At 41.1% G+C, this 14,877-nt stretch overlaps 1 protein-coding gene across 1 annotated transcript in view; it reads right to left on the bottom strand.

Moving 5' to 3' along the window:
• The window catches only part of vipr2 (vasoactive intestinal peptide receptor 2), a 28,116-nt gene that overhangs the window by 12,018 nt on the left and 1,221 nt on the right, over nucleotides 1–14,877 (bottom strand). The window contains exons 2-4 of the mRNA XM_026374928.1: nucleotides 6,586–6,700; nucleotides 2,585–2,698; nucleotides 375–466 (exon numbers count right to left, since the gene is read on the bottom strand). Of these exons, the coding sequence (XP_026230713.1) occupies nucleotides 375–466; nucleotides 2,585–2,698; nucleotides 6,586–6,700 (321 nt within the window). The remainder of the gene's footprint in view (nucleotides 1–374; nucleotides 467–2,584; nucleotides 2,699–6,585; nucleotides 6,701–14,877) is intronic.

Raw genomic sequence — 14,877 nt, forward strand, 5'->3', positions numbered from 1 at the left:
GAGGATTCACCTGCAGCTGGTACACTGGCATTCTGGGAAACACACGATTTACAACACACGAGTGACGTCTGAAACTGTTCCCGACATTGTATTTTCACACAATGACGCAAAACAAAGAGGAGGGCACACTCACACACACTAATTGATCACATTTAAGCATGTTTCACACCACAGTTGGACATATTGACCTTTTAAAGACGCATCCCTTCTCCACTAACCAGTGTTAATTAACAACCAGCCCTGCAGGCTTCATCAATTACTGCCCACTAATGGTCCACGTTATGCTGCAGTTTGTTTTCCTGCTGCACAGTCAGAATTCATTAGCGACCTGACATATATACAGCACCAACACACAACAGACGTGTATACGGCACCTTGTCCTGCCTCGTGTCCGACCCACAGGCGCTGGTGATGTTCGGGAAAACATCCGACCACCCTGCTGACGTGCAGTTCCTGTTAATGTAACCTGGGAGGGAAGAAGACATACAGAGCTAATTATATTTACACCTCGCCCCCACACCGACTGAGACCACCTGAACTAAATAAGTAATGTTTATTCCACCTCTGGTTGAGTTTACTGCACAAACATATGAACAGTTGGTTTAACTGTGAACTGAAGAGGAAGAAACAGGTGCTCTAGTCTCTGTTTCTTACTCTGTGACTGTGAGGACGGCACCGACAAATCCCACGGCAGGCTTCACAACAGGCTCAGGGGTTGTTGAGCCACTTGCACGCCACAGAAAATGAATAGAAGTTACTTTCTCTGTTGATTAAAGCATCAAACGATCATAACTTGTTCGTTTGAGCTCGATAAATTAATGAGGAGGAATTCGCTGGTCTGAGCATCAAGTAACAGTACATGAAGTACATTTACTCAATTACTAGTAGTAGTACTTCTACTATTATTCAAGTATTAGTGGAGTACATTTTTTAAGCACTTGTACCACATCTGATAAGTACTCCTTATTCACAAAAATTGTAAATTAAACTTACTACTACTGTTTGTATTAGTGGACTAAATATGTATTAATTCTTATTAATTTATAATTATTTTTGATGTAAGTATAATATTTTAACTTCACATAACCATGTTAAAACATTCTTTACTACAACATTTTCTTACTTATGCTAACAAAGAAGAAATCTGGCTTCTTTTATGAAGCCTGACACATTAATTAAAGATTAATGACATCATAAAAGTGACTTAATACTGTATGTTTGGACGTAATCATGTGAAACTAAGGATTTAACCTGTGTCTGCTTTGTTTTGTCGCCGTCACCTGCTGCTCTCACACAGAACACAAACACTGCAGCATTACATGAAGCTCGGTGTGATTCAAACTATTTCCAGTAGACAGTGAATTCCTGAGAGACGTTTTCTGGAAGGTCTTAGTGCCAACAGTCAGCGCGCGGACAGCTCCCTCGGAAATTCCCAGAATGCACTGGAACAAGCACGAACCATCTCTTGCTCGCTGACTGGAAGTAACGTCAGCACACTTCTGCCTCATTACTCGCTCAACAAACCCTCTTCACAGTGCTGCAGCAGGATAAACGCAGCTGAAGCTAAGAGAAATATTTAATGGGTAACTGTTTTCACACGGTGACTTCAAAGAACTGAAGTGATTCACATTTGAATTCGGATAAATCCTGTTTACATGATCTAGAAGTGGTTAATGTGAATTAGAGATGAGACGCCTAGTTACACTTAGAGAATACAGCATGTATACAGTATGTGGAGATGTGTTTTTATCTTCTCAAACACAGTGAGCTTCATGATTCTCTCTCTGACTCATTACTTCAACATCAAACTAATAAACTAATAATATAATTCAAGTCTCCACCATCTCTGTTAAATGTGATAACTTTAGGGGGTTTGGATCTGTCCCAGAAAGGGAAGCGTGAGCGTGAGCTTTGGCTTCGAACAAGCCGCCGGGTGCTTACATAATGTTTAGTCATCAATGTAAACCAGAGCTCAGAGTGGCAGGAAACCCAAACTGTCATGTGATCAGTAGCTGGAAAAATCTCATGGAGTCAGGAGGGAATCCACCGAGTGACTGAACGCGTGTCAGAGATAATAGAAGAGACCTGCACAGCCTGTGTTAGAGATAATCCTCAGTATGGAGAAGATATTATCATTTATAATCCTATAACAGGACGGAACAGTAATATAACAACGATCTGTTTAAGCTGAACATGTCATTTCTGATATATTCACATAAGCTGAAATTGATGAACACGAGGTGTAAGACACAAAAACAGCACAAAGAAACTTAATACTCGAGTAAAAGTGCAAATATTACAGAACTGAATTTGATGCTGTTCACATTTTTAAAGATCATAACTAAAAATAGCACAGCTGGTGAATGTGGAGTTGATTTTTACCCCTTGATACATGATTCATTTATTATCACAGAGAAACTAGTAACTATACCTTTAAAATTAAATAGAATAAAACAATATTTCCTTCTATAACTGTAGTGGAGTAAAAGTACAAGTACAATAAAATACTGAAACTCCAGTAAAGTACAGCATTTAAGTAAATTAAAGTTAAAATTTAAATAAATTAATTAAAATATAATTGTACCATTTCTGCCAAACAGCGTCTTCAGGGCCTGAGGACAGGGGATGGTCACAGTGTCTCCGACCTCAGCCCGATCCCAGCATGCTATGTTGTCCCATGATCCTTTGCATCCCGTCTCTGTCAAAACCAAAAGTGGCTTCATGAGTAACCATGGCAACAAATCTCCCCCCACCAGCATCACAGAGCGTCAGATCCCGTCGCTGCAGGGGTCAAGGGTTCAGCCTTGTTCCTTTAATTCGTCTCTCTGCAGGTTGAAATGACGCGTTCATGACCACCAGGAGGGACTCAGACCCCTCACAGCCTCTTTTGTTCACATACAGGGTCAAATATAGTTTTTTATAAACAACGTCCTGAAGTAATAAGACAAATAGAGAAGTCCTCCCCCATCAGAGAAACCCTCAGTGCACATGTTGTTTCTCTGCTCCAGGCTTTTGAGGAATTAGTTTTCTTACTGACGCTGCGTTCATGAATGCAAATGAACGACAGGCTGATGTTCACGTCTACACTTTCATTCTGTCTTATAATTGCAGAAACACGATGAGAGAGCTGTGCTGTTTCCTGCAGGGACGAACAAACGCGTGCTACTTCTGATTTTCCTCACAGTGATTGTGTCTCTGAGCGCTTCCTAAATGCAGCTGTCCTACGCTTTGCACTGGACCTAAACGCCTCCTGTGTAGACTCACACATACAAAACTAAAGCTGCTGCTCACTTTCCCATTTAGAACGATGTTTTACTCTGAATATGTTCCACGTCTGTTCCTTTATGATTAGTTTGTTACTGATGGTGAATTCATATCATGAAGTGATGCTGCGTCATATCAGAATTAAATAGATGGGAACATAAACATCTTATTACAACAACCACATGCAGAACAATAGAATCTAAAAGAAACAAAATCACTTGAAAACTATCTGCTTAAAAAGCATCTGGTGCTTTTGAACTTTATCTTTTCCAAATGGCAACGGAGCTCATTCAGACACGACTGTGAGGAAGGAGCAGCTCTGACTGAATACACCACCACCACCCACCCACCCAGAAACAAAACAAGCAAACTGCCTCCCAAAATAGCTCTTCCAGCTCTTCAGCATGAGCCTTAATGGGTGCAAAAGTGCTAATGGCAAACTGAACAGTCACCAAGCCTTTGTAGCTTTAGATGAATGGAGCGTCTGTGCAGCTGAAGACACACACACGGTCAACTGTAGCGGGGTGTGACGACAAAAACGACTATAAAAAGAACTATTAGTAAGTCAGAAAGTGGAATTGAGAAGCTAAACAAACAAATGTTTTCCTCCTTTTTGTCTTCATGATACAGACTTGTCACTGCAGAGATCAAACCTTCGACATGTTGTGAGCTGTAAAGATCTGCAGGAGCCACCATCAGCTTTCCTGCTTGTTTTTAGTTCAAGCTTCTGCTTCTTCCTCCAAGTGAAGCCACAGTGGAATCACTTCATAAAACCTTCTCTTATCACGAAGGCCATCTCGTTCCTGTTGTCTGTTTACACATCTATTGCATTTCTGAGTAGGTTATGGAGACGAAGAGTGAAAGTGTAGAAGCAACAGTGAAGAACAGATATAGTAATAACAAATATAGTACAAGGTCAAGAGAGGACAGAAGAAGAGAAGGGACAGCGTGAGAGAACAGATGTCTTTGGGGTAAAACTAGCTCCAGCACAGATCCAGACTCATCGGTGCATGAGGAAAACTCCCTCTGCCCACTAAGTGATCCGTCCTTTCACTGTGCGCTCTCACAGAAACACTAAGAGACACGTCGGAGACGAGGCCACCGCCTTTCATCAGCGATGCACCAAATGCACAGCAGCACACATCTGGAGGGAAATCCTCATTCTCTGCTTTGTGGTCTTTTCATTTTTTATTCAGTATAAAGTGAAGGCTGGCTGAGCATGGTGTCCTTTCATCGCCCTAGTTCCAACAAATACAGCTAGTTCAACTAACTCCAGCAGTTTGATACCAGCTGCAGGAAAATATTTCACTAACCGCTTCTTTTCACCCGGTGTGTTTTACGTTAATACGACTACTTGTGCTGTCTTAGCACCCAGCATCACTGATGTCGATTCACAGATATGAAAGGCTCGTGCAAAATATCAGAGCAAGAAGTGTGTGGGAGCTAAATCTAAACAGTTCGGTATGGTATGGTATGGTACAGACTGATCAGCAGGGATGCAGGATCAGAAAAAGTCTAGAGAGACTCGTTCGCTCGAGCAAACAAATGAATCAACTCTGCAGGAAAACCGCTCTGCACAGCACTTTTCTCCTCACAGAGGATTTTCTGCGATGTTATTATTTTGCTCTACTTCATGTCATTGGGCTTTAATTAACACAGCAGGGGGGTGGTAGGGTGGAGGAGGGGTTCAGTGTCCAAATGCTGATGAGAGGAAAGGCGAGTCGGGCTTGTTAGACACACACTTGAGACGAATTTTACTGTTTTACATTAACATTTTTTTTTCTCATCCTAGTTTGCAGCAGGCTTCTCCTTCCTCAAATAAAATGTAAACACTAAATACGAGCACTTTAAGTTGCAGTTTGAATTAAAGCTAATGTTTAAAGTCAAATTGGACACATGACTCTTGGACACTTAGACATGTCTAAACAGATTTATATTGATGTGAAATGTACTGAAACGTTTACTACTAATGGCCTGATGCTTGGAAAAGGATGTTTTTTCTGTTAGTACATCAATACTTTTGTGTACCGTGTACTCGTAACTCATACCAGTGCAGATTGTTTATGGAAAGTATATTTATATAGCATTACAATACATCATCAGGTTTACAACAGTGAATTAATTCTGTCCAAGCTGAAGTCTGAACATGTAAACAGTGTCGCACTGCTTACATTTCTGCCTGTGGCAGTCGGGTAAATGTTGATCTGAAGATTCACTCCGTTCAGAGCTGGAGAGGTTGGTCTCAGTGCACTCACTGGTTTTAGGTCCTGTGCCCGGTCCAGAATATTAAAATCTTTAGTTTTGATTATAAAACACTCTCCAGCGCTCAGTATTTTAACTTGTAACTAACGTTTTTTTACTTACTACAAAGTGCATCAACAGCAGCTTGTTTGCACTTCTGCTCCATTTTGTTCCACACTTGATATTTATGTGTTTTCTTTATCAGTTCGAGATGAGACAGTCAATCTTAAATCTCAGGGGCAGTGGAAAACAGCCTCACCTCTTTGACATGAGTAACACACTGTGGATTTTGCACCTTTGCTTTAATAAATAAGCGAAATAAGTGAAACAATATCTGCCCGAGTGCACAACAAGCCTGAAGGTGATTTACAGTAGCTGGGATCGTCTTCAACCTGCCACCACCTCAGTCTCCACATTAACGTGGTTTCTGTCTTTAATTCACAAAACTCTTCATAACTGTTGAGACCACATCATGTTCACAGCAGCTCCACTGCCTGCTGGTGTGGACAGTATCTTGTCATGAGCAGTGTTATATCTCTCCCCTCTGACACCGAAAGTAAAGATTCAATAAAGCACGTGTATTTCAAAGATGTTAAACAAACAACAACAGGATGCATGAATAGAACAAATAGTAGAATGTATCTGTGAAGTCATATTAATATAACCTGATGTAATAAGAGGACAGGTTTCTAAAATACACAAAGGAATAATAAATGTTTTTATTATTAGTTTTGTCTAAAATCAGATGTAATCTGTTTAGTCAGCTCAGGAGGTCAAATCATGGGCATCTCATGTCCAGATTAGTTCTGAGTATTATTTACTTGAAATCCATTCCCAGTTGAATCCAGAGAGTTTCTCTGTACTAATAAGAGAACTTGACCTTGAGCTGGTCGTTTTTCATTTTGTGTGGAAATAAAGCAGGATTAAACTGTGATGTGAAAACCGTCCACAGAAAGGTCCTGATGTTAAAGAATACATGTAGATACTGAATGTGCACAGTGCACGTGAGGTTTGAAAGTTCTCTCTGTGTTGGTGAAGGAGGTGTAAAGTCTAACTGTAATGTCTGTGAGTGATCGTGACCTTTGTGGCTGCCGGTCGCCTTCTCCGCCTCCTCCTCCCTGAGCCTCTTCAGACACTCTGCCTGGTCTTTCTCCACCTCCAACATGAAGTTGCAGTTTGGATGTCGGCTTTCAACCTGCGGTGGAAGAAGAAAAAAATCCAGTTTGTATGTTATGATATAATAAAAATATAGAAACTAAAAGCGAAACTCATAAATTTCAGCTCCTCTAGGTAAGATTCAGCAGCTCAAAGTCAGTCAGTCAGTTCTTCCACGGCGGCTGGTGAAACATGGTCAACGCTGCTGCATAATAACTGTGCAAACAGAGGGAATTGGTTGGGTTTAGGGACAAAGACATCTTGGTTAGGGTTAGCCACTTAATAAACCTGGTTAGGTTTAGTGAAAACCTCCTTCATCTGTTCATCTAAACACCAGGTGGCTGCGACATTTTTGGCTGCTACAAAAGAAACTATGTTGTATTTAAAAATGACTAGAAATAAAGGTTCACACAGGTGTGTGTGTCCATCCCCTGTGTGTGTAAAATGATAAGTCTGTGACCTGATTTAAGTATTAATACAGACTCGTGTAAACACCTGCTACTACTATATTACCAAACACTGAAGTTCGGTTACATCACTGCTGTTACGCAAGAAATATTCTGATGTCACTGGCACAGAGACAGAAAACACATGTAAACATCAGTGAGGTTTGAGTTTTTTCAGCAGGATTAATAAATAAAAGAAAAACTTCTGCTGCAGTATCTAAGCCTCTTACTGTTTCTCTGTTATGGTGACGTCTCCAGTAAAAATTTAAAATCTTTGTTTTACATTTAAACTAACCCTTCAGTTTTACTCCTGTGCTTCTTTTATATCCTGTTTTAATGCCTTTATCTCTTCAGCACACTGAGCTGCTGTGTCTTATTTCATTTTGCGATCTTGCCAATAATTGAGTGTTTCTGTTTTTGTTAGTATAGAGACAGACAGACAAACACAGGTTAAGACAGGGGGGATACGTCGAGCACTAAAGGTTCCCACTGAAACCAGGAATGCTGCAGCTACACGGCACGAGCTCCAACCATCAGTTACCAAGGTGCTCCGAGTCAACAGCATCAGAAGTAGCTCCCAGTGGACAGAATCCTCTCCTGCACATCACTCACCTAAATCCTCCCAGACAGATTGTGGCCCTTTATCCGCTGGCATGAGGCTGACTGTCATCAGGACAACACACACACACACACACACACACACACACACACACACACACACACACACACACACACACACACACACACACACACACACACACACACACTCTCACACACACACACACACACACACACACACACACACACAGCAGGCAGCCACCGTCGCAGCTGAACAGCAGTTTATCCTAAATGTGAACAGCTGATCGTGATTCATCTTTTTCATGCTCAGATTTCATCAACAGTCAAATTAGCTGATCTCAATGCAACAAATGGTGAAATTCATCAGGCACACTGACCGAAACCTGACACTTCTATTTACTGCGACAGCCCGGAGCGAGAACTGACGGGTGGAGACAAGGCACATGCACAAACCCAAACCACATCTTATTTTAAAGCTCCACACTAACCAGTGAGCATTAACACGCTCAGGTGGACTGAACACATGCTATTTTTAATCTAACATTAAAATGTGTTGACTGCTGCAATGATGGAGTTTAATTCATCAACTTAAAATACAGAGAACTTCATTAGCCCTCTAGGCCTTCAATGACTTGTTAGAAATGATAAGGCAGGTTAGGAAATCTCATTAGGAAGTGTCAACTGATAACAGAGCGATAAAGCAAACCTGACATGACAATTATAAGTACAATAACCAAGATTTGGGAGCTCACAGCACATCACTGTTAGTATTTAACATCTGTGAGTGACCAATGTCTTTATTTTTAAAAAACAAGAAGAGACATTCTGCACCAACAGATCAAAGTGCACATTTGTAGAAAGACAAAGCAAAACCACAGAGGAGGGTGGTGCACTGATGTTTATTCATGAGACGGGTCCATTATCAGAAGAAAAGCACGTTTGAAAATCAGTGAATCTGAAACAGGCTGCATGTGAAAGAGACAAGAAAATATGTCAGACCTGGATTCAGACAGTGGATGAAGACTCAGGCTGATGCTGACCTGGTGTTTTCAGAGTTATCCAGCAAAAGGTCAAAGCTCTGATTTAGTGTTGGTGTCCAAACCTTTACTTAGTTCATGAAATGATACGTAAGAGGCGTCAGGATTTATGTTCAACTCACTTCAGTAAAGAACCGGATTTATAACCTTTATTTAAAGATTCAACTAATTAGGATTCAGAAACATTTATGTCTTTAATATCTTTTATGTGACAAGGTTGTTTTGGTCACTTATCACTGAGTGCATCAGTATAATTCTCAGTTTGGAGCGAGCAGCTCTCTGCAGAGAAAAGCAAGGATGCAAATGCTCATGGTGACAGCGCTCCTCTGTCACCTTTATCGTCCTTTTGCTCTAAACCCCTTCATCAGAGTGCATTATGTCAGATAATACCACATGATGACAAAGATGATTGAGGGGCTAGAGTTCCTGCCCTGACCCCTTTTTGCTATTTGCATTTTCTTGCTTTCACCTCAAACAGTGGAGTTCATGTGACGTTCCTTTGAAAAGCAGGGGACATGTTTCTCTTCAGACATTTGACTGAGTTTTCAGCCACAGAGGCTCTTTCTGATCACGCTAACTGCTCAGTTCATCTTCTATCGAACACGTCTCTTTGTTTGCACCGTGAATTTTACACCCAGATGGGAACACAGCTTGGATCTGTCTATCTCCATGTTCACTTCGGTCTCTAGTGAATCCGTCTGTCAGTCGCTTCCATTTCTCTCTCTTGTCTCGTTTCTCTCTGCTTTTCATCTCTTCTGCTGTTTGAAGCTACAGACCTGTGTAACGTTACCGTCATTGTACCTGTGTGCAGATATGTGGGCCCCTGATGATGGAGCGACATCAGTCTCACAGGCCTGGATTCTATTTCTATTTCATGCACAAAAATGTACATGTTACCGCTCACTAGTACTCACACAGGACAACGTTAGTAGTGCATCTAATGCATAACTGTATGTGGCAGATCACATAAAACTATTGAAAGGCTTAAAACATAGATGTGTAATTACTGGTCATAAATACATAACTAGAAATATGTACAATAGAGTATGTGCAGCTGTTGATAAAAACATTAAGTACCTCGTTTTTATGTAGCACGATTTGCCTTAACAATTGCTTGTACCTTATTATACATGCACGTGATTCTGTTTGTCTTGAGCTTCGGACGAGTAATAAATCAGACTTATCAGCTCATTTTAGTTAAGCAGCAGAAAACCAGTATCTGCTTGTTGCTCATCGCTCTGGGGGAAGACTGCGTTGCCCCGAGTTTGCAGTTTACTGGATTAGATTTACAGCAGAGCTTGACTGTCCAGGCAATAGAACTGTGAAGATGCTGTGATCACATTTAGTGCATAAAGTTTTAAAAAGAGTGAGAGCTGCAGAGTGAAGCAGCGACACTCACCAGACGCCTGCTGCATTAAATCAGTGTTTGAAAAGAAATCCCAACTTCCTCCTCACAAACCTGCAAAACGCTTCATTTATCTTTTGATATCAATAACTATCAATGTTTTAATAAGCAAAAAGTGATGAATTATCACAGACTAACGACAGAACTGTGCTTTATAAAGATTCGGAGGCAGCTTCACGGTTTCAAGACAAATGCTGTTAAAATGATTCAGTTAATTTCTCTGTGTATTTTTCTCTCTGGTTAATTTACAGGATGAAAATCAGAAAGAATTTTTCCATTTGTGCAGAACAGGAGTAGCTCTAAAATCTGCTACTGGTCCCACTGCGCTCTGTTCCAACTCTCTGGAAGGAAGGAGTGGAAAACCTGGTGTAGAGGGGCCTGAGGTTCACTTGCAAAAGGTAAACAACACTTATTGGTGATATTCATTTGTATTTATATGTTATTTTCTGCTGTGAATATTTAGGATGTGCTGGAGTTTGCATTTCAGCCTCATGTTTGATATAGTCTGAATTAGTGTATGGCCCACAGTCAGAAATGACGACATCAGACAGAAGGATATTATTGAGGGTTTGAGTGGACGATGGGTGACAGCAAAACCATGAGTCAGATAAAGAGCTGCAGCATCACGAAGCTCGTCAGGGAGGAAAAACCATTTATCAACGAATCTATGAGACTTCATGTGTGACCTGCAGCAAAAGAGATTTCTATTTATGTACGGAACAGATTCACCATCAGATCTTATAAATTACAATTCAGCTTGGAACATTAATAAGTAAAGATTAAATTGAGAAGCTGAGAGTCGATGTATGGACTCAATTAATTAATAGTAGCATATAACTACTGATACCGGGGGAGGTGGTAGATTTGTGGGTACAGGTCCGTGGATTGAGCCTCGACTTCCTGGACAGCACACTGAACCCCCTCGCTGCTGTACAAGCCAATAAACTCTGAGCATCGGTGCCAATGTCCAGCAGTTTGGGGAGGGTTGTGTCAGGAAGGGCATCCAGCATAAAAACCAGTGCCAAATTCAGTAATTATCCCTTTATGCAGTAGTTTGTATTGCTGCTGGTGGAGTCTGCTGTTCGCATGCTGGATTATAATTCACACAGGAGGGATTTACAGAAAGCTGTGCATGCTGCACTAAAGAAAACAAAGCCAGGGTCTTTTTTTATTTGTCATTTTAAGCCTAACATAAAACACTGCATGTGTTTGAGATGTATTTATAAACTTTATTTATGAGTAATGATGACTCATCATCTCTATACCATTAAAATATGAACTGTACTAACAGAAGAAATGAATCATTGACATGTTGTTGATGGAGGAAATGAGTCAGTCTGATTGAGCATGAGTGACTCTTTAAGTGTAAAAGCAGTGTGAGGTATGATCACACAGCAGCAACAGGTCCCTACAGCAAAGGTTTTATATTCCAAAGAGTAAAAAGAGCAGCCTTCACATCCCTGACAGACAGATTTATTTAAATATACACTCTTATCTCTGCGTCTGCTTCTTCTCTATCAAAACTCTTCTTCTCCTACTGAGCAATTCAGGCTCAGCCTCTTTCTGAAAGACACTCTGCAGGGACGGCGGTGGAGGAGTGAGGAGAGGCTGCTGCTCATTCATTTCTCCAGCTGGTCCTTTAGGTAACAAGTCTGCGTTTCCGACCTTCGGGCCACAGCTGCCCCAGATATGAGTCATATAAATAAAAAAGAGACTCCGTAAGGATCCACAGACACGACTGCTGACCTCAGAGTCTGCCCTGAGGAAGAGTCCACCGCGGCTCCACCATCTGCTTCAGGGTTTCACAGTCACCCAGTGAATTCGGTCATGTTAGACCAGACTCACTTCTCTTTACTGGAGTAACGTGCTCACTAGCAGGAACCAATCTGGCTTCATCTCCTAATGTTGAATTACATGAAGTCAGTTGTCCAGTTTTACACACACTACAACTTCTGTAAACGTCGTACACTCCAAACCAGACACGTTCATCTGACAAACGCTTCTATCCAAACTTATTTGGGGTTTAGTGCCTCGATGACAAACACTTCAACATGTGGGCTGCAGGAACGGAGGCTCAAACCACTGATCCAGTGATTAGTGCCCAACCTGCTCTTCCTTCTGAGCTGCAGCCGCCCACATTCCTTAACCACCGTGTGCATTAATCCACTGCTGAATAACAAAATGAGCTGTAAGAGATTTTACATTATCAATAGGAATGAATGCGCTCGTGTCTCAACCTTCTCCTGTTTACAGCTGACGCTCTTTTCCACAGTGATTTACTCTGTAACCAGATTATAAAAACTACAGGACACCAACACCAAAATACACGTAGTCATATTTTTAGTGGCTCTATTATATTCTCCTCAGTTGTGAACCCACTGCACATAATGGAAGCGAGGTGTTCATTTCTTTGTGTTAATGTTCACGCTCGCGGCATAAAAGCGCTGTCGGTAAGTGCTGGTGAGCAACTGCACATGAGGAATCAGAGCACTATGTTTAATCATAATGGGCCATGCCTCACTGCTTTCTCTGGCCTAAAAACAAAAACAAAAAAAAGAACAGCTTTCCCAAAAGAGATCTCCGTCCACATAACAGCAGCGAGAGTTTTACTGTATTGTGTTAATGTTATGTACTCATGGACATAATGTGTTGAAGCACTATGATTACTGTTGGTCTTACTAATGTGCTCAAACATGGACTCTTATCTGTCCCAAAAAACAAACAGTCAAGCTAAGTTTAATGCTCCATGCATCGCTCTCAGTCAGTGTTCTTATACAGTCACAGGTTGTTCAGCTAAACTAAACTTTCAAGCTGCAGCATAGAGCATCACAACGAGCGTTTTATACATTCATGAGCCAGCAAAACTTTACGTGACTGTGTGCAGCTGCACAGGAAAGGAAATAGGATGATTGAGAATTCATAATTGGAGGAATTATTGCCAAAGTGCAACGAAAGCGTCAGAGTGTTTGTCTGAAATATCTGCTTCACAGTCGCTGTCTTCAAAGTTTCCAAACTTTCTGTATGTTGGTTGGTTTCTGTGCATTGATTAAACAATACATCAATACATGCTGAATCTTAATATTGTCCTTGGTCCCAACAGCTCCTTGCAGTTGCATAAATCATGAAGGTGGAAGTCGTGTGACATTTCAGGAGCCCCCTGCACATCCTGGACCAATCAGCAGGGGCTGACTTGATAAGTGATTTCTGTCATGAGCCCCCTGTCGCTCTTATGCAAACACTGCATTATGTCACCTGTGTCTGTATGGCCGCTTAATGTTGCTGCGCAGAGGTTTTAGGAAATCAGTCGCTAAATACAACGCGCTAGCTACAAGACTTGAAAGTAGAAAACGTGTAAACCTACAGCTGGAAGTCGGTCAATCAGGAAACGTGAACCACTCCTCACCACACATACAGTAGACACAGAGTTGTAGAACAGGAGACTTTAGCTCCTGGTTCAGAGTCAGCGCTGTCGCCTCGTTCTGAAGCGTAAAGTTGGGTTTTGATTGAATTTAATTTAATTTATAAATCAATTAAAACATAAAAACAAATATTGAAAGTGAGAAATTAGTTTCTAAAAACCCTGCTCATATTCAATTTGATGTATGAATGCTTTTCAATAAAGATGGTATGGGGGAACAGTTACTGCTGTGTTACATCACCTCTACTTTTAACAACACTGCGTCAATTGATTTGGTTTTGGAAGATTTTACTTTATATTTTTTTGACATAGGATTTAAGCTGCTCAACAGTTTGAGCATTTTTCACCTCGTAGGGCACCAGATGTTATCAAAGAGCGACAGGTCTGGACTCTTACTACTGAGCCAAGCTGTTATCATTCACTGTCTTGCAGAAATGAGGAAGCTCTCCCCTGAACAAGATGCCGTCTGGTTGGCAGCATATGTTGCTCCAGACCTGAGCATTTTTGGTTTTGCTTCTTAATCTATTTTATATTATACTTTAAATTTAACTTAAAATGAAAATCAGTACAACAAAAGCACACAGATAATAAAGACAATGGACGTCTTCCTTCCACTGTGACCTGGTATCTACTGTCCTGCCACACAATATCAGACAACATCCACAAAGCTGAGCTGGAGTCAGAAAGCTGGCTGAGGTGATTCTTTTCTTTTAAATCAATCCACCTCGTATTCTTCATGCTCTCGTCAGAAAACGACATCAGGTCCTGTAACTAAGTTGGATCGAGCTGCAGCTCGTGTTCAGACAGATGAGCTTAATATGCCACTGTGGTCCGGAGCCTGTTCACACCTGAGTCCCTGCTATCCTCTGGTGCACCGAGGCGGCAGACAACATGCACGCAACATAAACGGGGGCAAATTAAGGAGTGAAGACAGTTTAGAGGCAAATGCTGACTTAACCTCTTCAAACACTGACAAAGGCAAAGACGATATTCAGCATTAAAATCAATCAGTCAATCAAAAGAACAGCAGAGTGGTTTGGTGAACAGTGTGGAGAGGTGATTGGTTGAATGGTCAATAAAAAACCAGAAACATTCTGTGGCTTGGATTTGGCTCTTTATGGACCTTAATTTGAATATAATGTAATAAAGAAACATCCATGTAGACATATTAGCTTTACTAAATCTAACGATTCATCCCTGGTAGAAGATAAGTGAGCAATACAGAAGCAGGACTGCTGAAGAATCTGTGCTGATGTCAAAGGGTTTCTGTGTGTTTGGGGCAGTGGTCATAAGGTTATTAACCCGTTACGTTTGTTTTAGGTGTTGTGGAGA

Source organism: Anabas testudineus, chromosome 17, assembly GCF_900324465.2.
Source record: "Anabas testudineus chromosome 17, fAnaTes1.2, whole genome shotgun sequence".
Taxonomy (NCBI): domain Eukaryota; kingdom Metazoa; phylum Chordata; class Actinopteri; order Anabantiformes; family Anabantidae; genus Anabas; species Anabas testudineus.